Source organism: Bubalus bubalis, chromosome 8, assembly GCF_019923935.1.
Source record: "Bubalus bubalis isolate 160015118507 breed Murrah chromosome 8, NDDB_SH_1, whole genome shotgun sequence".
Lineage (NCBI taxonomy): Eukaryota > Metazoa > Chordata > Mammalia > Artiodactyla > Bovidae > Bubalus > Bubalus bubalis.
Window position 1 is genome coordinate 114,509,966 of NC_059164.1, and position 25,927 is coordinate 114,535,892.

Consider the following 25,927-nt stretch of genomic DNA (forward strand, 5'->3'; position numbering starts at 1 on the left):
GGGCAGGAGGAGAAGGGGACGACAGAGGATGAGATGGCTGGATGGCATCACCAACTCAATGGACATGAGTTTGAGTAAACTCCGGGAGTTGGTGATGGACAGGGAGGCCTGGCATGCTGCGATTCATGGGGTCGCAAAGAGTCAGACACGACTGAGCAGCTGAACTGACTGAACTGAACTTACATGTAACATGTACTACATGTAATAAAATACACAAGAATATAAAATGAAAAAGGAACTGTGGATAAAATATGGTAATAAGTATATTAATAGCAAAATAACATTTATTGAGGGCACACAAGTGGGTGTGAATGACAGTAATATGATCCAATGTAATTTAACTTGATTAACAATTAGAATGCCATCATTTTAAATTCCATAATGTGGCTGAAGAGCAAATACCGCACCTAGAAGGGCTGTTAGCCCGACGACTTTTTATTGCCTGCCGACAGTTTGGTTCCCCCCCAACTCACAACAAAAGCAGTCCCTAGACAAGGATTTTGTTTTTTAGGGAGAGAATCCCATGAGGCCGCATAAGAGTGGGGAAGTGAGAGGGAAGGGTGGAAGGCAAGAAACACTGAGATAATGAGGAGATGGCTCCTACAGGGGCCACCTGAGAAACACCTTGGTTCTTACCGAGGGGTGAGGAGAGGCGTTACCAACCTACCAAGCGCTGGCCCTCACTGGTAAGGACTGCCCTACCTGGCCCACACGCCGCCCAGCAGGCTCTGTGTCCAGATGACACTTGCAGAAGTCGCTGGGTTTGGGGAACTGCAGGTTCCCCAAAGCTGGAGGAGCTGCAGGTACAGACAGCATATGCTACATCTGCTATGCCTGCATTATGAAAATGATCTTTTAAGCCCTTACAGAGCAGCTTTGTTAGGTAAGTGAACATACAGTTAATTTTAACTAAACAGGTTATATTTAAATGATCACACCCTTGAGAACACCTGAGTCCACTGTTCTTTCCACTTTTCCTACAGGATACCTCAAAAATACAAGTGACATAAGGCAATCTGATATATGGGTTGAATGAGTGATAGGGTCAATATCAAATATTGATATGACTCAATCTTTTCTTAGATTAGAATCTATAAATCAAGGTTCTAAATTTTTCTTGCTTCTTCACCGCAGGCTACCTTGTGTCCCCTGGAGATGCATGCACCCCTTTCTGGCCATTACTGGACCAAGGAATATAAAGCCTTGTCCAGCTCTCAGCTGGCAACATTTCAATTCATTTCAGGGTATGTCTGACCTATTCTAAATGGGTAAGAAAACACAAGTAACGTGCAACTATACTATAGTTTTAGCATTTGCCTCTTACTTAACAAAGGTCGGAGGAGAAAGGGGTGACAGGACCAGATGGCTGGATGCCATCACGGACTCGATGGACACAAGTTTGAGCAAACTCCAGGAGATGGTGAAGGACAGGGAGGCCTGGTGTGCTGCAGTCCATGGGGTCACAAACAGTTGAACATGACTGAGCGACTGAACAACAACAAACAACAAGTTACTTAACAAGAAAGAAAGATGAAAATTTCAACCTTCACAGAATTCTCTGAATGGGATCTCATTTCCCCATGATTTAACAATTATACAGAAACCCAACCACAATGCATCTGCGTCCTGGGATTCGGTATAACAGATCAGAATGCTCTGACTTCCCGTAGTCTTGGATGTGAATGGCAGATTGGGTAGGCTCCTTGCTTTCATCCTCTTTACAGAAATAACAGCTCCAGAGAAACATTTTCCAAGCTCACAGCTTCTTAAAGGAGTTACATATGAAAAATCAGAAAGGCGTTTCAACTTTCCTAAACAAGTATTTAACTGAGTTCCAGAAATGTGACACAAAGTTAGAAAACTCCATTTTATTGGGACTGAAATGTGTATCTTATTTATTTAGTTTTAAAACAACTTAATATAGTTTAACTGTTATTGTTACCACTCTGAATAATCTTCAACAACCCAGGAACAGAACAGTCTAAGGTTCCAGTTTAAGAACTCCATTCTGTGTAGAAACGTGGTTATGTTAGATTCCCTTAGAGTTTAAAATTTTAGAATCAAATCATTTTAGTCCATTAAACACTTTTTAAAACTTGCATAACATCTGACAAAAGACTGTTTTATGATACATATCAACAAAACTCAACACCACTTTCTCCAATAGTAAAAAAGTGTTTTTTTACATTGTTACTTTTTAAATGACGTGAAACTAAAGAAAACTGGTTGCCGGCTTTCGAGTCATTTTGCTTGGAGAAGAGTAGTCTGTGCTTCACCACCCGCTGCCACGCCTTACAGAGATAGGGCCTATAGTCCACATCCACGTCACTCAGGCAATGACGGGCACAGGAAGGCCCTTCCTCCGGGTTTGAGGCTTTCTGCATTATACTTTGTGTTGTTGCAAAGAGAACCAACCGATACTCGTTTACAAGCTTCTCCAAGAGTTGAGAACACTTCCTCAGAGTAGACTCCTGCAAGTTAACACTTTCTCCTCCGTTGACGCGGTCTATCCAATAAAAAGCTGAAAGGCTATCCAAAATCAAAAGGCAGACCGAGGGATGACTACAGAGCATCGCTTCCAGCGAGCACAGGGTGAGGAGTAACTGGCTGCTACTGCTGCAGTACACCAGAAACAGTCGCCCAAGGCAGTGTTTTATCATCTCTTCAGAGCTCTGCGCCAGTCTACGCTCAAGGACCGTAACAAGCCGGAGCATATCAAAGTGGTAATCTGTATCAATAAACACAACTTCTACTTCCAGTCCACCTTCCGCTTTTGGAAGTATACACCGTGCTGTCAGATGATAAAGCATTTCTGTTTTTCCTGTTCCTTCTGGACCATGAAATTCAAGAACATCACCTGTGTAAAATTTTAAAATGTCAGTCAACATGCAGCAGCACAATAATGACAGGATACAAAATGAAGTCTGCAAAAAATGTTTTTTATAAAGACATTTATGGAAATGTTTCTCTTTTGAAAGAAAATCTAAACCCATTTGCCAAAAGGAATTTGTATATGCAAATACAAATAAAGAAATTAAACATAAATCATTACATTTCACCTCTGAAAAAGGTGTTGGCTGTTAATTAGCACCAAGAAAATCTGACACACAAAATGAGATGGTTGAAATGGGCCTATGGGCATCTCCTGGAGATGGGTCCTCATACATTACAGGCGCTCTTACAGCACTGCGAATCAAGTGCCTTAGACCAAGCATCTCTTAAAAAGATACCAACTACTGGTACACAACATTTCTAGTCGTTAATTACCCAATATCCGGTTTCTCCTTTTTCTTTAAATGTAAAACCCCACTTTGGGGGGGAAAGCAATGTGCACAGCTTAAAAGCGATTTTCCCAGTCTTCCTTGCAAAGAGAGGCCACCAGGTACCACAGTGTAGCCACAGTGGACGTCTGCTGGGGTTTTCCAGTTGTGCTGTCCTGACATGGGCGCCACTTCTGCTCTGTTGCTCTCTTCTCGGAGGTGACAGCTATCTAGAAACAGCAAGGACGACAGGTACACATCGCGGAGGGAAGGCCCCAAGGAGGACAGAGCAGGAAGACTGGAGGTGCCCAGGATGTGGATGACAATACAGAACCCTGCACACCAGCCACGCACAGCCTGCCTCCACACCAACATGAAGAACGGAAGTCATGAAGCTGGGCTTCTGTCACGTGCAGCTGAAACACCCCCTAACACGGGCTTCCCAAAGTGGCTGGCACTCTGGGTGGAAGGGCTCTTACGGTGCATTCTCACGCACACAGGCAGTAGGCCCTCAGCCCTCAGGCCCTGAGTGCAACTGCATCCCCGGGGGAAACACCCTGCATGTCTCCACACCGCCTTGAGTTGCTCTGTGCTCTATGAACGCCGCTCGACACCGTTTCGTTCAAATGACACCTGCATTGTGAGTTATTTTCCGAGCGTTATAAGTCAGGGTCAACTACTCTGAAGACTCAAATCTCTTTCTTGGCAGGTTCGAGTCACTCTCGTTTATTGAGGACAGTACAAATAAAACACCTGGGGAAACTGTCCTGCCGCCAGACTTTCAAAATCCACTCACAACAGGGGCTTTTCAATTCTTGTCTATTTGCCATTCACTTTATGGCTGAACAGTATAACTGGAAACGCCATATTAAAAAGGCAGTTTCTTAGGCTCTGAACCAACTACAAGGTCTGTCTGAGAGTCCAGTTACTTTATTTCCTGTTATTACTAACAAACCATTGTATGTTGGAACACTCACAAATAATCTGTAAGAAATCTAGCAATCTGCCACCATACCATATTTAAGTAGTATAAAACTTCAGCCAATTTTCACTATAATCTTATATACAATTTGCAATTCAAATTTTTAATTAAAAAGATTCTCCCTGCCCCCATTCCCAAGATTTCAGCCTCAGAGAGTAAAATTATCTTCACATTAACAATTGTTCATGGATGCTCTTATAGTGACTAAAATTATATTCAGTTATGTTCAACCCAGAAGTTCAGGTTACTCCCTCCTACCATATAGCTAAGGAAGGACTAAGTGGAAATCCTCCCCATGCCCCCAGATAAAACTCTTTTATCGCCCTATATTATAGAAAGAGAATAAACTACATCACTAGATGAAGGAACATTAACACTGAGCCAATACTAACGATAGGGAAGGAAAGCTGAAAACACAGCTGAGCAAGGTTAATGGGAAAGTGGCTGTGAGGACGCAGCAGGCCACGCAGAGACGCGGTGGGGAGATAAACAAGCAGACCACACACATGCGCCTCTTTTTCCTAGGAACTTGGCCCACAAGGCTGAGGAGCAGCCATCAACACTTCCACAGGGCCTTCCAACTGAAAAAGGGAATCCTAATAACAACACTCAGAGGTAGGAAAAGCAAACTTTATCACTAATCATCATTACATTTACATGGTGTGTCATTTCTGACGATTTACTTGATAGATTTCTTGTTCACTACTTTAAGGTGAGGACTTGAATACTCTATCCCTAGTGCAAAGTACAGTATCTTTTGAATGCACTTCATCGGATTCTTTTCTTCTTAAGAACATCTTGAAAGAAATCTAAAAAATGAAAATGTAAGTTCTCATTCCATGCACAAAGTCAATTTTGGAACACAGCATTTTGAAAGGGAGCAGGTGTGGCAGGGAGGCGCAGGTGGGGTGCAGCTTTGGTTAGCAGAGTGGGCAGGTGTGAAGGCCACTGACCAAGGCGTGGAATGAGGGGCCAACACCAGAGATAAGCCAGGATGGGAACCAATGGTTCAGGGCTGGTTCAGCCCCCACCAGCTCCCCCTGAGCCCAAGTGTGCTGACGCTTCATTTCTATCAAGTCTTCGGCCTCCTTCACTTACTCAGAAGGTAAGGGGAAACCTAGCGTAGTGACCTAAAAGTTCTCAAAGACAGGCCTGGATGTACCATAAAGAAAGAAAAACCAAAACCGAGTAGCGATTTTTAATCCACATATCATGTAAATATTCTAACAAGAATTTAGCTTTCAAAATGGTATGTTAAGATGTATCTTTAAGTGTCAAAAATAAATATATCCTAGGCCACTAGGATTCAAGATTCGTGACAGTAATAAGAGGTTGAAGAGAGCAATTTAGGAATAAACTACACAGAAACGGAAAACAGAAAACTCTTTAGGGGAGTGGGAGTGAACCTAAAACTAAGAGGCCGAAACTCAAGTCTCAGGACACATCCACAGCTAGAGAACTCAGCGTGAAGGCAGTTAAGACAAAAATTTAATAGAAACAGTACTAAATAATAGTAAATGCAGCAGAAAAGTTCTAAAAATTAAAAAATGGCAGGGGAGAGGTAAGGAACAGATCACTGAACTGTCATGGAAATGTACAGTCTGCAATAGCACCTTTAACATAAACATTATTTTATGAACCAAACTTTAAAAACAGAGATACTCAGTCTGAAACAGCACCACAGGGAGCAGTCACTGTCTTTAGGTAAGAGCAGGATGGAAATCAGGAAGGGAGGCATACATGAGGAACCAGAAAAATAACAATGGTTTAGGCTCGTTTAATGGGGAACGAAATGGCAACCCACTCCAGTGTTCTTGCCTGGAGAATCCCAGGGACGGCGGAGCCTGGTGGGCTGCCGTCTGTGGGGTCGCACAGAGTCGGACACAACTGAAGCGACTTAGCAGCAGCAGCAGACTCGTTTAAAGAGTAAAAATTCAACAGCAATTTCATGTGGCTGGAGAGTCAAATGAAGATAAGGTAACAGAAATGTAACATATTCTGAAGCAACAGAGGAGGGACTCCGCAGGGAGCTAGAAACCCATGATATTGGTGAGACGGTAACTGTGAGACCTCTCCGGATGTTTTCTGGAGTTCTCAGAACAGAGGGAAAATGAAAACTTTGCTAAGTATTTTCTTGGATAGAGAGGGGTGGTGCTCATAAACATTTTTTCAGAGTAATTCAAAAGAGTAAAGCTTTGAGAGTACTCTCCTACAAGATCTAACAAGGCTTTCTAAACCCATTCATTAACTGAGGAACAGCCAGTGTGGTGTGAATATGGATTCTTCAGAGCCCTGGTTCAGCATGAATGAAACTGAGGCAAAGTTTAAGGCTGTCTAATTGGGAACAAAGGTCCGTCTAGTCAAGGCTATGGTTTTTCCAGTGGTCATGTATGGATGTGAGAGTTGGACTGTGAAGAAGGCTGAGCGCCGAAGAATTGATGCTTTTGAACTATGGTGTTGGAGAAGACTCTTGAGAGTCCCTTGGACTGCAAGGAGATCCAACCAGTCCATTCTGAAGGCGATCGGCCCTGGGATTTCTTTGGAAGGAATGATGCTAAAGCTGAAACTCCAGTATTTTGGCCACCTCATGTGAAGAGTTGACTCATTGGAAAAGACTCTGATGCTGGGAGGGATTGGGGACAGGAGGAGAAGGGGACGACAGAGGATGAGATGGCTGGATGGCATCACTGACTCGATGGACGTGAGTCTGGGTGAACTCCGGGAGTTGGTGCTGGACAGGGAGGCCTGGCATGCTGTGATTCATGGGGTTGCAAAGAGTCGAACACGACTGAGCGACTGAACTGAACTGAAGAGACTATTAGGTAGGTAGAAGCACTCTTCCCCTTTTACAGATTAGTAGCAAAGTGGGGGGGGGTGGAAAGGGCATTTCTAACAACTGGGTAAGTAAAATCTGCCAACTTGGAAATTAAAGATGAATACGATCATTAACTTCTCGAACTAGATTCTCTACAAATATGTTTGTTTAATGATGAACTGAAATAAATTTCATTGATTTTTATAAACATTTACTACCTAATCATAAGATCAAAAATAATATTCAAACATAATGTTCTATAGAGAAACATGGTCCTTTTAACTGCATCTGAAACACCATCTCATAAGTTTCTGTGAGCTGTTAAGAGAAATCTTGCCCCAGTCCAGTCAAAGTACTGAGTATGACAACTGGTAGTTAAAGAAAAAACCCAAACCAAAAAAAAAAAAATCACCTCTACAGTTTGACAGTTGACAAGTTAAACTAAATCAGAAAATCTGGATGGTTTGGCCTTGATAGTTACTATCACAAATAGAATGCTGTAAGGGGTTTGGGTAACAGATTGTCAGAGTGAGTTTAAGAATCTAAAGAGCCTTCAAAATAAGGAAAAGAGAGAAAAGCCAAAAAATACATCCTCTAGGTACCAACGTACTTCCTTGGTGGCTCAGTCAGTAAAGAATCGACCTGCAATGCAGGAGACCTGGGTTTGATTTCTGGGTTGGGAAGATCCCCTGGAGGAGGGCATGGCAGCCCACTTCAGTGTGCTTGCCTGGAGAACCCCATGGGCGGAGGAGCCTGATGGGCTCCAGTCCACGGGGTCTCAAAGGGTGAGACACGGCTGGGCGCTCATGCACCAGGCGTGCTGGACGTGCAGAGCCGCCACCACAGCACTGCAGAGAGGACGAGCTGCATATGGTGCGGAGCGACTCCTATCCAAAACAGCATTGAAAACGTTTCACAACAGTATTGGAGATGCTTGTAACCCCTCAATCTCTTACTGCTTCAAAATGAACTTCCCTGTAACACTCTGTTCAAGTGCTGTTGTTGATAAATAACCCTTATAATCCTAGTTTTATGTCTGCTGTTGCTCTAAAGAGGATTCATCTAACCAGATATTTTTTTCCATCTAACTAGTTTTATAGCTCTAAGATCTATCATAATTTTAAGTAAACTTTTTTGTTAGTGACTGAACATAATGGTTTTTTTTTAAAGTTTCTATAAACATAACATTCAAATGTATAAACTATGCTTCGAATCCATGTTTTAATGTCAGTTCCATAAAGTTCAACGTAATAATATCCTTTCTGATAGAATAAAAAGATAGTTGAATCTTTTGTCTAATATGTTTGACCAAAATTTGTCATTTATTATTGACAGTTTATAATTTTTCTGATTAACACATATGCTCTATAGGAAATACTAGAAGGAGTCCTTCAGGATGCATGAAAGGATAGCAGTAGACAGTAACTGAATTCCAAATGAGCAAATAAAGAACACAGTAAATATAACCATATAGGTAAATATAAGAGTTATGTGTGTTTTATATTTGTTATTATTTTTTTCATCTGATTTAAGAAACAACTGCATCAAGTAATTTTAATTATTTTAACTAAGCAAAAATTTAAGTGTGAAGGGCATATACTGTATAAATACATAATTTATAACAGCAAGAGGAAGGCGACAAGAATGGAGCTATATGATAGCAAAGATTTTTTACAAAAAATACAGAAATTAAGACGGTATGTAGCACAAACTAGACTGTTATAAATTAAGATGTTGATTGTAATCCTGAGGGTGATCATAAGGTAACTAACTCAAAAAAAGGTAAAAATAATGACAAGGAATTAAAATGATACACTAGAAACTATCTATTTAACACAAAGTGAAAGTGTTAGTTGCTCAGTTCAGTTCAGTTCAGTCGCTCAGTCGTGTCCGACTCTTTGCGACCCCATGAATCGCAGCACTCCAGGCCTCCCTGTCCATCACCAACTCCTGGAGTTCACTCAGACTCACGTCCATAGAGTCAGTGATGCCATCCAGCCATCTCATCCTCTGTCGTCCCCTTCTCCTCCTGTCCCCAATCCCTCCCAGCATCAGAGTCTTTTCCAATGAGTCAACTCTTCACATGAGGTGGCCAAAATACTGGAGTTTCAGCTTTAGCATCATTCCCTCCAAAGAAATCCTAGGGCTGATCTCCTCCAGAATGGACTGGTTGGATCTCCTTGCAGTCCAGGGGACTCTCAAGAGTCTTCTCCAACACCATAGTTCAAAAGCATCAATTCTTCGGCGCTCAGCCTTCTTCACAGTCCAACTCTCACATCCATACATGACCACTGGAAAAACCATAGCCTCGACTAGACGGACCTTTGTTGGCAAAGTAATGTCTCTGCTTTTTAATATGCTATCTAGGTTGGTCATAACTTTTCTTCCAAGGAGTAAGCATCTTTTAATTTCATGGCTGCAGTCACCATCTGCAGTGATTTTGGAGCCCCAAAAAAATAAAGTCTGACACTGTTTCCACTGTTTCCCCATCTATTTCCCATGAAGTGATGGGACCAGATGCCATGATCTTCGTTTTCTGAATGCTGAGCTTTAAGCCAACTTTTTCACTCTCCACTTTCACCTTCATCAAGAGGCTTTTTAGTTCCTCTTCACTTCCTGCTCAGTCAGGTCCAACTATTTTTTCTTTACTTTTCTGTGTCCAACTCTTTGAGAACCCCATGGATGGAAGCCCACCAGGCTCCTCTGTCCATGGAATTCTCCAGGCAAGAATACTGGAGTGGGTTGCCATGTTCTTCAAGTGATCTTCCTGCCTTGGGGATCGAACCCAGGTCTCCTGAACTTCAGGCAGATTCTTTACCATGTGAGCCACCACTGAAGCCCATTTAACACAAAAGAAGACAGTAAAGGATGAATAGAGGAACAAAAGAGATGTAAGACACATATAAAACAGATAGCAGAATGGCAGCCATAAACCCTATCTCAACTAATAATAACAAATGGATTAAACAGTCCAAACAAAAGGGAGAGAATGACAAAAGGGAATAAAAAAACATGATCCAACTACAAGTTGTCTACAGCGGGCATACTTTACATTCCAAGTCACAAGGTTGATAGTAAAACGACAGAAGAAGAGATACTATGCAAACGTAACCAAAAGAGGCCACAAGTGGCTAGCCTGTCATCAGACAAAATATACGTTAAGACAAAAAAACTGTTATTAGAGACAAAGGACCTCTTTTTCACTGTGGTTAAAAGACATAACATAAAATTTACCATCTTCACCATGCAGTTCAGTAGTGTTAAGTACATTCACACACCTGTGAAGCATATCTCCAGAACTTTATCACCTCACAAAACTGAAAATCTGTACCCATTAAACAACAATTCTCTCTTTCCTCCCCAGCCCCTGGAAACCACCATTCCACTTTCTGTTTCTATGGATCTGACTATTTTAGATACCCCATATAATACAGGGGGTTCAGGAAGTATTTTTCTTTTTGTGACTGGATTATTTCACTAAGCATGTCCTCAAGATTCATCCATATTGTAGCATGTGTCAGAATTTCTTTCCTTTTGAAGGCTGAATAATATTCCATTCTATGTACAGACCATCTTTTTTTATCCATTCATCTGTTGATGAGCACTCGGGTTGCTTTCATCTTTGAGCAATTACTGTGAATAGTGCTGCTATGAACACAGGTATGCAAATAAATACCTATTCAATACCCTGCTTTTGATTCTTTTCGACTGTATACCCAGAAGTACAATGGTAGTTCTATATTTTACTTTTTGAGGAACCTTCAAACTGTTTTCCGTAATGGCTGCACCATTATGATCCCATTTTTATGATCCCAACATTTTATGATCCTATCAGTAGTGCACAATGGTACTAATCTGCTCCCCGCCTCACCAACACTTGTGAGCTTGTTATGACAGTAGCCATCTTAAAGGGTGTGAGATGACGAAGAGAAACATTTTATAATGATTAATAAGTCAACTCATTGACAAGCTATAATGATAATAAACATACATGTGCCCAATACTACATGAAACCCACAAAAACTGACAGGGAGAAGCAGACAATTCACCAATAGTTGGAGACTAAAAGACTAAAATATCCAACTTTCAACAACGGACAGAACAACAAGACAGAAGATCAGCAAGGAAAAGAATACCTGAACAACACTAAAAGCCAACTAGAACTAAGAGACATCAATAAAACACCTGGCCCAGCTACAGCAGAATGCACATTCTTCTCAAGCACACGTAGGACATTCTCCAGGATGGACCATATGTTTGGCCAGAAAACACATCTCAATAAATTTAAACTGACTGAAATCACAGAAGTATGTTCTCTGATCAGAAAATAATGAAAACAGAAATCAGTTACAATAATACCAAAAGCCCTAAATCTTTTTGACCTTGGATTAGGCAAGGGCTTCTTAGCTTTGATACTAAAGACAAGAGCAAGAAAAACTGGATAAATTGATGGACTTCATCAAAATTAGTAACTTTGTGCCTCGATGGAGAAAAGAAACTATAAAACAGGAGAAAATATCTGCAGATCACATATTTAATGAAGGCCTGTAGCTAAAATATATAAAGGACTCTTACACCTCAATAATAAAAAGACAGCCCAATTTTATAAATAGGCAAAAGATCTGATATTTCCCCAAATTACACACACAAATTGCCAAAAAGCACATGCAAAGATGCTTAACACCATTAGCCATTAGGGAAATGTAAATCAAAACCACAATGAGGTATCACTTCATTCTCACTGGGAAGGCTATAATCAAAAAGACAGACAATAGCTGTGTGCAGGACCTGGGTAAAATGGAACCAGTACACACTTCACCGATGCTGACAGGTGAAATGTGGGCTTCCCAGCAGGCACTTTAGACAACAGCCTGGAAATTTTGCCAAAGGTTAAACACAGAGCTACCATATAACCCAGCAGCTCCTCTCGTAGGTATTACCCAAGAAAACGGAAAATATTTCTCCTGAGAAAAACTTGTACCCAGGACGATCATGGCAGCATTATTCTTAATAATCAAAAAGTAGAAACAACCCAAACGGCCATCAACTGATGTATGGATTCAACAGAACATTAGTCAATAAAAAGGAACAGACTACTTGAGGCGTGCTACAGTATAATAAATCTTGAAAATATGAAGCAAAGTAGACATTAGTGACAAAAGACCATATACTGGATGGTTCCAACGACATGAAATGTCCAGAAAAGGCACATCACTGAGGCAGAAAGTAGATTAATAGGTGCCTAGAGCTAAGGGATACAAGAGGAATTGAGGAGTGACTACCAACAGGCATGGGTTTCTTTTGGGGGTGAAGAAAATGTTCTAGAATTGACTGTGCCAGTAGACGCATAAGTGCAAACTGTACACTTGAATGAATTATATCTCTTTAAAGCTATTACAGTGGAAAAGAAACACACACACACACACACACATCTAAGCACACCACCTTCTTTTTTAAGTTTTCCCTAGTGGAGAAGTGTTAGCAGAATAAGCGGCTATCATTTTCCCTATTGTAAAAATATTCACGGAACTACCAAGTACCTAAGAACTTTCCTGTGATCCTCAAACTTGTAAGGAAACAAAAAATAAGTAACAAACTGCCACAGTTACTGTGCTGGGATAAGAGAGGTTTCACACTGAAGACTTGCTGAAGGTAAGCAGGCTCCACCTCAGCTGGCAGATAACGAAGGCGAACAGTGCGCCGCCATAACCTCTGTCCCGGTTCTTCATTTCATGTCTTATCTGTGTAGGCTCTTGCTAGAAGTATGAGTATGTACATGAATGTGTGTGTGTGGGTGTGTTAGTTGCTCAGTCGTATCCAACTCTTTGCAACCCCGTGGTCTGTAGCTCACCAGGCTCCTCTGTCTATGGAATTCTCCCAGACAGGAATACTGCAGTGGATTGCCTTTCCCTTCTCCAGGGGATCTTACCAACCCAGGGGTCGAACCTGGGTCTCCCACATTTTAGGCAGATTCTTTACCATCTGAGCCACCAGGGAAACCCATATATGGATATATGCAGGGGAAAAACTTGTTTTATAAAACTTAATTTATGACACTGTATTTTGGCTTGAGACTGTGTTTTTACCATGCACAGGTGACTCTTCATCAGCAAACAGATGTGGTTCTATCTCTTTCAAGGAACTTCTACCTTCCAGTCGGGCAAGGAGCTTGCAAAAGGCAGGAAAAAAAGAGAGAGAAGGAAAATTTATTATCTAAAAATTTTAAATCCAACATACACACACACACAACAAATCAAAATTTATACAATTTACCAAAAGTCTGTAAGAAACTTTTCACCAGCATTTTGAGGATTTGGAGGAAATTATGAAATAGAAAATATAATTTAGAAGAAAAGTTGTGTTCATTTACCCAGAATATACTTTATTTTTTATGTACCAAGTACTCTTGGTATAAAATGAGTCTCTGCCTTCAAAGAAGCCGATAGCATAGTTTGGGACACAGAATCAAACTAATTGCAAAGTATTTACCTTCCTTACCTGCTATAATTATCTTTCTCACTATGCCTACCACACTTGTCACACAGGTATCAGCTTTCGTCTGTCCATTATAGTGCCAGCTCCTTATCTGGTGGAGGGGACGGGAAGGGAAGGCACAATGGAGAAAAACTCTCCCTGAGAAGCTCCAAATACCTGAATCTGTGAACAGGGCACATAGGCAGGCATACCTGGCAGATGCAACATCAGCCAAAATGAAAAGGTTATAAACAGCTGTGTGTAGGTAAACTGTAAGGAGATCTGAAATGCCAGAGCTTTCGGCACAAAACAGGCAGGACATAACGAAGTCCTAGAGAACAGAAGTCAGATCACAAAAGATCTTGGATGTCACCCTTATGAGTTTGCTCTCTGGTTTGTAGATTAGAGCAAGCGGTTTTCAGAAGCAATGAATAGACTTCCCTGGTTGTCCAGGAATCCTCCTCCCAATGTAGGAGACATGGGTTCAATCCCAGGTCCGGGAAGATCCCACATGCCATGGAGCAACTAAGCACAGTTACCAAGCCTGCTTGCCTTAAAGCCTGTGCTCTGCAACGAGAGAAGCCTAAGCACTGCAGTGAAGAGCAGCCCACTCACCACACCGGAGAAAGTCTGTGCACCGCAACACAGACCCAGCACAGCCAAAAGTAAATCATGAGTTTAAAAAAAAGAAGCAATTTACAACAGTTAAGAGTAGACAGCTGGGACTTCAGAACCTGACCCACTAGATCTCTGGGCTTGAGGTTTCTCATAGGTAAAGGGAAGAAAAAAACAGTATTTCCTTCACAAGACTGCTAAGGATTCAACGTGTTCCAAAAGAAATGGATGCCTAGAGTGGTGGGGTGAGGGATTGGAGGCAGCTCAACCTCAGTTATTGGTGGGCTGACTATGTCCACATGACAAAGCCCCATAAAGACTCTGGACACCAAAGCTCATGTGAGCTTCCTCGGCCAGCACACTGTCCTCGCTGTCGCTGGGGAAAGCTAGCACATTGTCCATACTCCACCAGGACAGGACAACTGGAAGCTCCCTGTTGGGAATTCTGGATTTTGTCCCACTGTATCTCTTCCCTGGGCTGATTTCAATGTTTCCTTTTGCTGCAGCAAAATATAAGCGTGACTAAGCTTTCAGTGTATTCTGTAAGTCCTTCCAGCAAATCACTAAACCTGAAGGTAGCCTTGGGAACTGCCAAACATGCAATTAATGTCTGAATGAGTGAGGGGGTGAGGACCTGGAACTCTGCAGACGGAGTCTTGGGGACTTCCCCCAACTTCACACACAAAGAAAGCACTTCTGCCGCAAACCGAAACGCAGTGGGTTTTCTCTAGGAAAAGCACTTGTGTGATTATATGAGATGGATACTTTTTCACAAAACACTTTTATTTGAAGAATGACAAATTATGATTACACAAACTTGGGTATCTGTCAGACATCTTATTGAAAATGAAGAAAGTGAGCCTATCACTTTAAGGAAAAGTAACTGTCAGTATTTGTTGCCAATGATAAAATGTGAATTTTGGAAAACTTTTATCTACTACTGTGAGCTTGACAGCATCCCAATACTTAAGGTAGTGGTAAAATCACTGGTGATTTTAACAAATGTGATTTTGGGGGGCTAATTATTTAACAAATGTAAATACTTGGAAGATCTACATAACTCAGTGAACCACCATTTCCAAAGGACCAACCACTGGGTAAAATTCACTCCCAGACAGTTTAAAGTTATGATAAGTCAATGGACTGTAACATATGAAAAGTTCACTGACATAATTTCATATTCTACAATGCAATAACTTCACTACCTGTCAAGTTTTGGTATACTGTCAAGGAAGAATATCCACAATTGTCCAAAAATACTCCTCCCTTTTCCAACTCTGTAAGAGCCGAGATGATCTTCACAAACTTTAACCAGAACAACACATAGTAATAGATTAGATACAGAAGGAGAGATGAGAACCCAGTTAACTTCACTCCTCACTACATTTTTTGTTTAGGAAAACATAGCTATTTTTCATAATAATACTTACACAAATGGGCAATATTAACAACACATAAGAGTCATCTGATGGGATGAAGTATCTTCCAAACCCAAGTAGAAAATACCCTAAAAATTTGGCATAAACCTGACCATTACATAAATTTAAGTGAATGATGTCCAGATTTGAGGAGTTGAAAGAAGCAAGGTATAATCAAACTAGAGCTTCAGAAGTGCAAAAAGTAAGTTAAGCCAAGGTACAAGGAATGCAACTAAATTCTGCTTGACAGGACAGTTGAATTCCTTTAGGGAAGATGACCACGTCAGGCAAACAGAGTTTGGTGATGGCAGCTATTAAGATAATTAAACTATTTCTCTTGATTCTCTAAGCAACCTTTCTGAGCCCAAATTTCCTAATTGGGAAAGAATACACAGAGGACACAATCTTCATCTATTTGGCACATGCACTCAAATTGTAAATGAACAGTTTTGGCATTTGGTTTGTAAATCAGTATCTGCCAGGTTTTATCATCATAACAATACCTATCTAAAAACAACTACTATTTGTACTTGCTGTGGTATCAGTGGTACATAACTTATACACATCATCTCTTTTAATTGTTACATTAACTCTATTTGTTATCATTCTGCTTCTCAGATGAGAAAATGAGTCAGGATTTCACCGAGATCTCTGACTCCCAAAGCCTGGAGTTCTTCCCCTGCGCTACAAAGCCTCAAAGTCTGTATCACTGAGTCGGACAAAAATTTTTGAGTACAGGGACAACAGTTTTTGGACTTCCTCAGCTGAAGGTCAAACCAATCTAAGGTCCTGTCTAAACAATTACCTGGTCTCTCTCAACCATCTCTCATAACACACCCTAACATCACAAGGATCCCCAAATATTTTCTTTCAACAGCAGAAAGAAAGGGGGTAATACTTAATTATACAAATATTCATTGGTAAATATTCCAGTTGAATATTTCCGTAAATAGTCCAGTGAATAAGTTGCTGGGCATACACAGATACAACACAGTTTCTATCCTCAAAAAACTGAATAGGGCAGAGTCAAAAGGTTAAAGAATTCAACAAAGTATTGCAGGTGCTGTAACAGAAATGACATGGGGCTCTGTGAAAGCATTAAAAAGGGAGTGGATTCTAATCTGTGTGAGAGGCTACTTTAATTTTGAAAGAGATTCAGCATATAGTTCTTTCAGGCACATACAAAATGTTCATTGATCAAGAAATGTCCTTTCCCTATACTCTCAAATGCTCTAAGGCCCAGACTACTGAATGAATGAAAACTATACATTCTTGAGGGCCACCTCCTTCCAGAAAGCTATTCCTATACTTCAGAACACATTACCAGTCTCCCTCATCTGGACGTAAGAGCTTAAAGGAGAGGGCTCTATCTTGGCTCACCAGCAATTCCAAAATGCTTTACATCTGGCACAACCTTAGTAGCTGCTTGTTAAGATGAAGGTAAACAGGGCACAGGTAGGTAGAACTGGGCAAAGGCTGGAGTAAAAGGATCCTTAAACTATACAAATTTTTCTATGTTTGGACAACCTATGCAAAGTTCTACAAAAGCCCATGAGTATTCTTCAGTTCAGTTCAGTTCGGTCGCTCAGTCGTGTCCGACTCTTGGCGACCCCATGAATCGCAGCATGCCAGGCCTCCCTGTCCATCACCAACTCCCGGAGTTCACCCAGACTCACAGTTATCGCTAAAGTTATTAATAGTCATTAACAAGAGTCTGTTTTATTGAACATATACCTTCGAGGTATATGTTTATTATATATGCTTATTAAATAGAATATGTATCGTAAAGATGCTTTAAAGCATCATTTTATTTTTATGGAGAAGCTTACACAAGAGCAGGAAGGAGAGCTTAAAGATCAAATTACCAGAAATGAATGCTATTAAAGCAAACATGCATATGTAACTGTCATTTGGGTAAAGGCTCATTTCCCCTGACCTTTCGTGATGAAATCTGTTTGCAGATGGACCCAGCAGCAAGGTTTCAAACCAGTTAGGTATGAAAGTCCATCTACACTCTAAACCAAATATTCACTCCCCTGCCCTATAACAGGCTTGGACTTTCATCTACAAACTGAATACAATTCTTAGTTTTCCTGCATATACAATATATAGAGGAAATTCACTCCAGTCAAATATGTGTAACTATAACACAGAGAGGGCTTCCCAGGTGGCTCAGCGATAAAGAATCCATCAGTCAATGCAGGGGACACAGGTTCGATCCCTGGGTCAGGAAGATCCCCTGGAGAAGAAATGGCAACCCACTCCAGTATTCTTGCCTGGGAAATCCCATGGACTGGTGGGCTATAGTCCACGTGACTGCAAAGAGTCAGACAGACACGACTTAGTGACTAAACAACACATAAAGAAACAAGCTGGAACGTGTAGGAAGGCAAGGAAACAGCATCTATGTTAACACGTATGTGATCAATGCAAAATTTGGCCCTTATCATGGAGTCCCTTAAATCAGAGGACTAATTCTTTTCATTTATGAAATCAGCCTCTTCTGCTACTTAGAAAATTCAGCTGCCCTTTAGGGCAGAGTACTAGGCCTGGCTCTTCAATAAAGCTTTTGTCTAAATTACATGGAAAAGACACCTGTTACTCAGACACTAAATAGTACAATTCCATTGTTTCTAGTATATTCCCTGAGAGCTGCTGCCTTTCACTAATATGTTTTAAAAAGCAATCATCCTATAAGAAAAATTTATTAAAAGTCAGGGAAAAATTACTATACATACCTAAGCAGCATTAATTTCTAGCAAAATAAAGACTAAATTTTAATTTATGACATTCCACAAATTAGTAATTTCATTAAATACACAGTTAAGATTTCACTAGGAAGTCATTATCAGACTGTGCTTCAAAATTTCACTTAGAAAAATCAACTATACACAAGACCTCAGAAAGAGACAACAAAGCATAGACTCAAAACTGTAGAAGCTTAACACTGGAGGAACTCCCTCCCCTGGCCTCCTGCCACGTTTGTGAGACTCCGCTGGAGAAACATGTGAGGTACATTCTCCTATCCTCTTGTTCTCTCTTCCCCAGGGAAGGAGGGATTTTCCTAATGGATTATTTTAGACATGCACTGATCAGCCTGTGCTAGGGTCCTGACAGCTTGTCTGCACAAAGTGCAACTTCTGCCTTTCTAGTCTAAGACGGGTGCTTAGAAATGAGCATTTGGCAACATAAAGTTTGACGGTAACCTTGAGAAAAGCACTTAGTGGAAGATGGAGACAGAAGCCAGATGTTGTTTAGTAGCTAAGTCGTGTCCAGCTCTTGTGACCCCATGGACTGCAGCCCACCAGGCACCTCTGTCCATGGGATTTCCCAGGCAAGAATACTGGAGTGGGTTGCCATTTCCTACTCCAGGGGATCTTTCTAACCCAGGGACTGAACCTGCATCACACAGGTATTCTTTACTGAGTTACTAGGGAACACCTACTGAGCGCCTTCAGTGAGCTAAATACTGTTCTAAACGCTGAGACTTGAAGAAATAAACTCAGCAGAGAACATCTGCAATCATGATTCTTAAATGGCAGGGGTGGGAGGTGGGAAGACAACACATGTACAATGCAACATGTCAGATATAAGTGTTCAGAGGGAGAAACAGGTTAAGTGGAATAAAATTACTAGTAGGAAGGGCACTTCCCTGGTGGCTCAGTGGTTAGGAATCTGCTTGCCAATGCAGGGGACATGGGTTCAACCCTCGGCCTGAGAAGATCCCACATGCTGCGGGACAACTGAGCCTGTGCTCTAGGGCCGGTAAGCCGCAACCACTGAGGCCTGCACACCCTAGGGCCCATGTTCGGCAACAGGAGAAACCACCGCAGCGACTGACGGACGGCAGCCCCCACTCGCCCCAACCAGAGAAAGCCTGCACAATGCTACGAAGACCCAGTGTAGCCATAAACAAAAATAAATCTTAAAAAACAACAGTAGGAAGGACCTCCTCGTACAAGCTAGCTTGTGAACACAAACGATGCAAGTGTGGAAGTGAGCCGTGTCACTTTCTGAGGGAGAAGTATCTAGGCAGACTCAACAGGAACTGCAAAGGCCCTGAGGCTGAGGCAGATCCGGTACATTCAAGGAAGAGCAAGAACAGTGTGTCTGAAGAAGAGTCAGGGAGAGTGGGAGAGAAGATCACAAAGGCAGGAGAGGCGAGCTGAGGTTATGGGTGGGGCGGAAGGACAAATCACACAGTTTGCAAATCATATAAGAAACAGGATTCCAGGTTCTACTATGAATGATACAGGAACCTCTGGAAAGCTCTGGGCAGTAGAGTCTGCTTATGTTTTGAATGGAGCATCATGGACACTACATGGAAAATACATTAGAGGAAGTGTGAACAGGGTGAAGCAGAGACCAGTTAGGAGGTTAGTGCAGTCAAGCAGGTGGTGGTTACTAGGAAGAGGAATGGCTGCAGGAAAGGTAGTGAAATGTAGTCAAATCCATGATAACACATGGAAGGTACAGAAGACAGAATGCATGAACAAATGTGGGCTGATATGAGAGGAAAAAGTGGAGTCAAGAACGACTTCAAGGTTTTTGGCTTGAGCAAAAGGTAGAAAAAAATTAATTCACCATTTAACAAGATAGGGAAGGCAGAGGGAGCAGGCTGGGGCTGGGTGTACATATGTGGTGGTATACCAAGGGTTGAGTTTGGGGCAAGGCTTCTCCTATTTTCTCTGGATTCAGGAGTCAATCATGATGAACATGTTAAGTGTGGGAGGCCTATTAGACATCCATGTGGGTATCAAGAAGGTACTAGAACATGTGTGGCTGGAATTCAGGCATAAGGTTGGGTTTGATAACACGTATTTTGTTGAGACAAAGTGAATTAGCTAGGAAAGCACAGGTGGGATTGGGAGTCCACTTGAAGTTGATGGTTATAAATTTAAAAATGAAATCAGTCAGCCTGGTCGTGATTTTCTCTAGCAATATCCAGCTGAGTGGGTAGACAGTAAACAGGAGGAAGTAGACAGCTGGGTTTAACCATGGTCAGGAAAGTAGTTCAGTTTAGTTGTGTCTGACTCTTTGTGACCCCATGGACTGAAGCATGCCAGGCTTCCCTGTCCTTCACCAACTCCTGCAGCTTGCTCAAACTCATGTCCATTGAGTCAGGGATACCATCCAGCCATCTCATCCTCTGTCGTCCCCTTCTCCTCCAGCCCTCAATCCCTCCCAACATCAGGGTCTTTTCCAATGAGTCAACTCTTTGCATGAGGTGGCCAAAGTACTGGAGTTTCAGCTTTAGTATCATTCCTTCCAATGAATACCCAGGGCTGATCTCCTTTAGGATGGACTGGTTGGATCTCCTTGCAGTCCAGGGGACTCTCAAGAGTCCTTCTTCAACTCTTCAACACCACAGTTCAAAAGCATCAATTCTTCAGTGCTCAGCTTTCTTTATAGTCCAACTTTCACATCCATACATGACTACTGGAAAAACCATAGCCTTGACTAGACGGACCTTTGTTGGCAAAGTAATGTCTCTGCCTTTGTAGGTTAGGATGTAAAAAGACAAGGAAGTTGAAAGCATTCACAATGGAGTAATGGTAATGATGGAGCACTGATTCGGTTCTGGGTGAGAAGGGACGAAAAGAGAGAAGGGGATAGATGTTGTTCTATCACTGCAAGACCAAATATTATTATTTAAGAAACACTACTTGTCTTATGTAATACGTGCCTCTTGTGGCTCCACATGGGTCCACAACCTATGCTTCAAGGCTCACCGAAGTTGCCCTCCTATGCGTTACGGCATGGGGGGGTGGGGGGTGTTGTTTGGCACACCAGTCCTCTTCTGCCTCTTTGACTGCCAGCAACAGCCAGGTATGGGCCCAACACTGCAGTGCCATCTATTTTCAGGGCTAGTTGATTTGGCAGGTGAGTTGAACCTTTTCTAAGAAAAGAAATCCAGGGGATTTCCAGGTGGACCAATGGTTATGATTTGGTACTGTCACTACCAAGGGCACAGGTCAATCCCTGGTTACAGAACTAAGATCCCGTGTGCAGCATGGTACAGCCAAAAACTAAAGAAAACCAGGCACTACTATTAATAAATATTTATCAAGTGTTCACTCTGCAGGGAATACTGTGCTTAGTGGAAGGATATGCAGAAGTATAAGGACTCACCTTCTAGAAGTACAGCTGAAAGGGAACTGAGAAATCATCATCTATCCCCTCACTTTACAGCTAGAAGACAAGGCTTAATACGTGTGCTCAGTTGTGTCCCACTCTTTGCGGCCCATGGACTGCAGCCCGCCAGGCTCCTCTGTCCATGGAATTTTCCAGGCAAGAATACTGGAGTGAGTTGCCATTTCCTCCTCCAGGGGATCTTCCTGACCTGGGGATCGAACCCCCATTCTTAGGTCTCCTGAGTTGGAAGGCAGATTCTTTATCACTAGCACCACCTGGGAAGCCCCAAGGTTTAATAACTTATACAAAATCTCTCAGCTTGCTGCCAGCAGAGCCAAGACTACAATCATGATCCAGCACTCTCCATCTCAGCCTCCAAAACAATGACACTGGGAAATTTCTGGCAGGGAATTCCCTAGTGGTCTAGTGGTTCGTGTTCTTCACTTTCACTGCGGTGGCCTGGGTTCGATACCTGGTTGGAAAACCGTCCCACATGCTTAGCAGAGCAGCCAAAATACCAAAAAAAAAAAAAAGAGAGAGAATTTCTGGGAAACCTCACAAAAATCCACCTTGTATGCATGCTAATTGCTTCAGTCATGTTCAACTTTTTGCGACCCTATGGACTGTAGCCCTACAGACTCCTCTGTCCATGGGATTCTCCATGCAAGGATACTGGAGTGGGTTGCCATTTCCTCCTCCAGGGGATCTTCCCCACCCAGGGAGCAAACCCTCATTGGCAGGCAGGTTCTTTACCACTAGCACGACCCTTGGGACATGATAATTGGGGTGGAGAGGTTTCCAACTTTTCACTTCGTACTACTGGAATTTTCTGCCATAAGCATGTACTACTTTAACAATAAATACAATAGAAACTATCATAATAAAATTAAAGAGAAGAAAGAGTATGTTGTGTATGTCAACCAAAACTGGACAGCGAATTTTTTTATCCACTGGTTACTTTTACACTTAACGAATACTGGCATTTTTGAGAAAACTCAAAGTACGTCACTACTTAACAACTACGTGCAAATGCAGCCACTTGGTGGGTGATACCAAAATATAGCCAAAATCTTTTCTAATGTTCAGAGGAATATAAAAGTAAAAATACCATTGCTACTGTTTAAAAGTAAGGTAAAGAACAGATTATCTACTGTAAATTGCATTCCAAGGTGTGTCTTCTTTAAATCAAGGGCTCACTATGTAAGTTTTCCACTTGCTCTCTCGCCTACCAGAAATTGCATCCCTGGAATCTGCTTAAAAAAAAATTCCTCTTTGCAACTTTTGTGTTTTTTTAAGACCCTGTATGAAATGCCTTTTGCCTCCTAGTCACAAGACGTGGGGGAAAGTTAGCTATTTTATAATGTGGCTATTCTTGTGAATTATAAAGTAGCTTATTTCAGTTTCTTGGGATAGTCTGTGACCTCAGATATCTTCCTCAACACAAGGACTCCAAGAAGAAGTTCGTGTAGTAGACTAATGTACTAAGAAAAGAAACAGAATCCAAATAAATTAAGCAATGGCCACAGGGTGCCCAGCACTTAAAAAAGAGATTTGTTTAGTTGGTTTTGTTGACAAAAAGGAAAAAGAATAAAGAAGCATCCTCCCCACCCCCGCCCACTCTGTACTCCAAAGTAATTCTAGTAAGGCAATCTTGCTGAGGATCGCCAGACGGCTGGGGCAGGCAGATGATATGATGAATTTTTTGTTCAGTGATTTGACTGTACTGGGTTCTCAGTTTTTAGATGCTAGCCTTGTTCTGACTGCAAAAGTCATCTGAGTTTAACCTAGGATTCAAATTATAATTTCAATCAGTGAGCCTGTAACTGTGGCAGTTCTTATGGGGAGCGGCGCCTCTACTCTAAAGGAGCAAGGGTTGGCAAACTACGGCCAGCAGACCGAACCTTGATGTTTAAAAAACAAAAGGTTGGGACTTCCTTGGTTGCTTAGTGATAAAAAAAAAAATCTGCCTGCCAATGCAGGAGACGTGGGCTCCATCCCTGGTCCAGCAAGACCCCACAGGCCGTGGAGCAACCAAACCTGTGCGCCACAACTATCAGGCCTGTGCTCTAGAGCCTGAAGACACAACTACAAAGCCCACTTGCCACAGCTGCCGAAGCCTGCTGCGCGGCACAGGCCGCGCTCCCAGCAAGAGAAGCCTCCTCACCGCAACCAGAGAGCAGCCCCCAGTTGCCACAACTACGGAAAGCTGGTACAGCAATGAAGACCTGGCACCAAAAATAAGATTCCCCAAAAGAACAAAAGGTTTATTGGAACAGAGCCACGCTCATTTGTTTACACGTCTCTGGCTGCCTTCACATTAAACAGCAGAGTTGAGTAGTCCTGACAGACGGAATGGCCCGCAAAACCTAAATACAGACTCTCTGGACCTCCGCAGAAAGCTTGCTCATCAGTTTAGGGCAGTGCTACCCGTCCTCCCTCCTCTGTATAAAAGATCCTCCGTAACCTGCACTGCCTACTTCTCAGGGCTGACTTCCCAATACTGTGTCCCCACTAGCTTTGTTTGGCTTCAACTACAAAGAGCTACTTGCACTTCCCCTAAATCAGGGAGCATAAACGTGAGAGTCGCTCGGTTGTGTCTGACTCTTTGCGACCCCATGGGCTATACAGTACATGGAATTCTCTAGACCACAATACTGGAGTGGGTAGCCTTTCCCTTCTCCAGGGGATCTTCCCAACCCAGGGACCGAACCCAGGTCTCCCGCATTGCGGGCAGATTCTTTACCAGCTGAGCCACCAGGGAAGCCCAAGAAGACTGGAGTGGGTAGCCTATCCTTTCTCCAGGGGATCTTCCCGACCCAGGAATCGAACCTGGGGTCTCCTGCAATGCAGGCGGGTTCTTTACCAACTGAGCTATCAGGGAAGCCCAAAGGCAGAACCCACATACTTCCAACTCCCTGCCCCATGTCACCCCTTCCTTGCCAAGTCACCTTCAAAAGGTCCCTGAAACTTCTGCTGTCGCCTCCTCCTCCCAGTTAAGTCTTCCAGGTTGCCCAAGGTCCTGTAATTGGCGGTCAGCCTCCCTTCTCAGTTCTGCAATAGCGGAAGCTGTTTCCTGCTTCTGACTCTAGTTCTTTCACCCGCGGCTAACACATACGAAGTGCTTGATCCTTGCCGGTTCAATTCCTGAATAAATCCTTGCAGGCCTCACACTGCTTGTGTGGCCCTGGATACTTGGGCTGGATATATATTGTAATAGCGAGGGCAGGACTCCATAAGCAAAGACGTACAGAACGGAAGGCGAAGGTGGCGCCACCTACTCAGACACCCCTGTTCTAGAAAAATCGAAGAACGCTCAGCCGGGCGACACCCTGCTTTTCTTAGCCTCTCCTGCAAAACGTGTTTGACTGCCGTGCACGGGTTTGGCCCATAACGTTAGAGACTAGACAACTCCCATTTTACACCCAGTCGTGTACGCAGTGAGCCCTCTGAGGGCCCCAAGTCTCCGGGGGGCGCAAATTTGGGGTACGGGGCACCAGGGTCGCCGGCGTCCGGGCCCCGCGCGCCTCCTCCTGAGGGCCCGGGCCTCCCGCGCCCGCTGGCCTCCCGCGCCGACCCGCGGCCCTGTTCTCGTCTCCCTGGCTTTCACCCCGGCGCCTCACCTCCGTCCCAGATTCAGCCCTATGGAAGTCACTACACATCTCCCCGGAGGCTCGGCGCACCAGCCACTCAATCTTCCCGCCTACAGCGCCATTTACCGCCCGGCGTCTTCCCCTCAGCCAGTCAAAGACGCTGACCCTTTGACCCCGGCGTGAGCATGCGCACTGTACCCAGCCTCCGCTGGGGAGCCGGCAGGCATGCGCAGTAGGGCGTTCTAGCAAGCCGGTTCACTGACGTCAGACCCCCGTCTCCTAGGAGACTAGGAGACGGCTTGCTGCTGCTGCTGCTAAGTCACTTTAGTCGTGTCCGACTCTGTGTGACCCCATAGACGGCAGCCCACCAGGCTCCCCCGTCCCTGGGATTCTCCAGGCAAGAACACTGGAGTGGGTTGCCATTTCCTTCTCCAATGCATGAAAGTGAAAAGGGAAAGTGAATTCGCTCAGTCTTGTCCGACCCTCAGCGACCCCATGGACTGCAGCCTTCCAGGCTCCTCCGTCCGTGGGATTTTCCAGGCAGGAGTACTGGAGTGGGGTGCCATTAGGGGGTTATTTTCCTCTCTCGTAAACTTCAATATGCTTTTGTTAAGTACAACTAGCAGCGTGTGCGTGTG

At 43.0% G+C, this 25,927-nt stretch overlaps 1 protein-coding gene across 1 annotated transcript; it reads right to left on the bottom strand.

Moving 5' to 3' along the window:
- Positions 1–1,853: 1,853 nt before the first annotated feature.
- XRCC2 (X-ray repair cross complementing 2) lies at positions 1,854–25,536 on the bottom strand. Its single transcript, XM_006049614.4, has 3 exons — positions 25,320–25,536; positions 13,144–13,225; positions 1,854–2,857 (listed from the first exon to the last, which is right to left on the bottom strand). Exons 1-3 carry the CDS (start codon positions 25,356–25,358, stop codon positions 2,136–2,138), a joined length of 843 nt encoding a protein of 280 aa, XP_006049676.1. The 5' UTR covers positions 25,359–25,536; the 3' UTR covers positions 1,854–2,135.
- Between the last annotated feature and the right edge of the window lie 391 nt (positions 25,537–25,927).

What these genes read in the sequence shown, in the direction of transcription:
- XRCC2 (XM_006049614.4), bottom strand. Translation starts at nt 25,358, where the DNA reads ATGTGTAGTGACTTCCATAGGGCTGAATCTGGGACGGAG. An exon ending in GGGCTGAATCTGGGACGGAG is followed by an intron (nt 13,226 to 25,319) that starts GTGAGGCGCCGG and finishes GCCTTTTGCAAG; the next exon opens with CTCCTTGCCCGACTGGAAGG. An exon ending in TGAAGAGTCACCTGTGCATG is followed by an intron (nt 2,858 to 13,143) that starts GTAAAAACACAG and finishes AATTTTACACAG; the next exon opens with GTGATGTTCTTGAATTTCAT.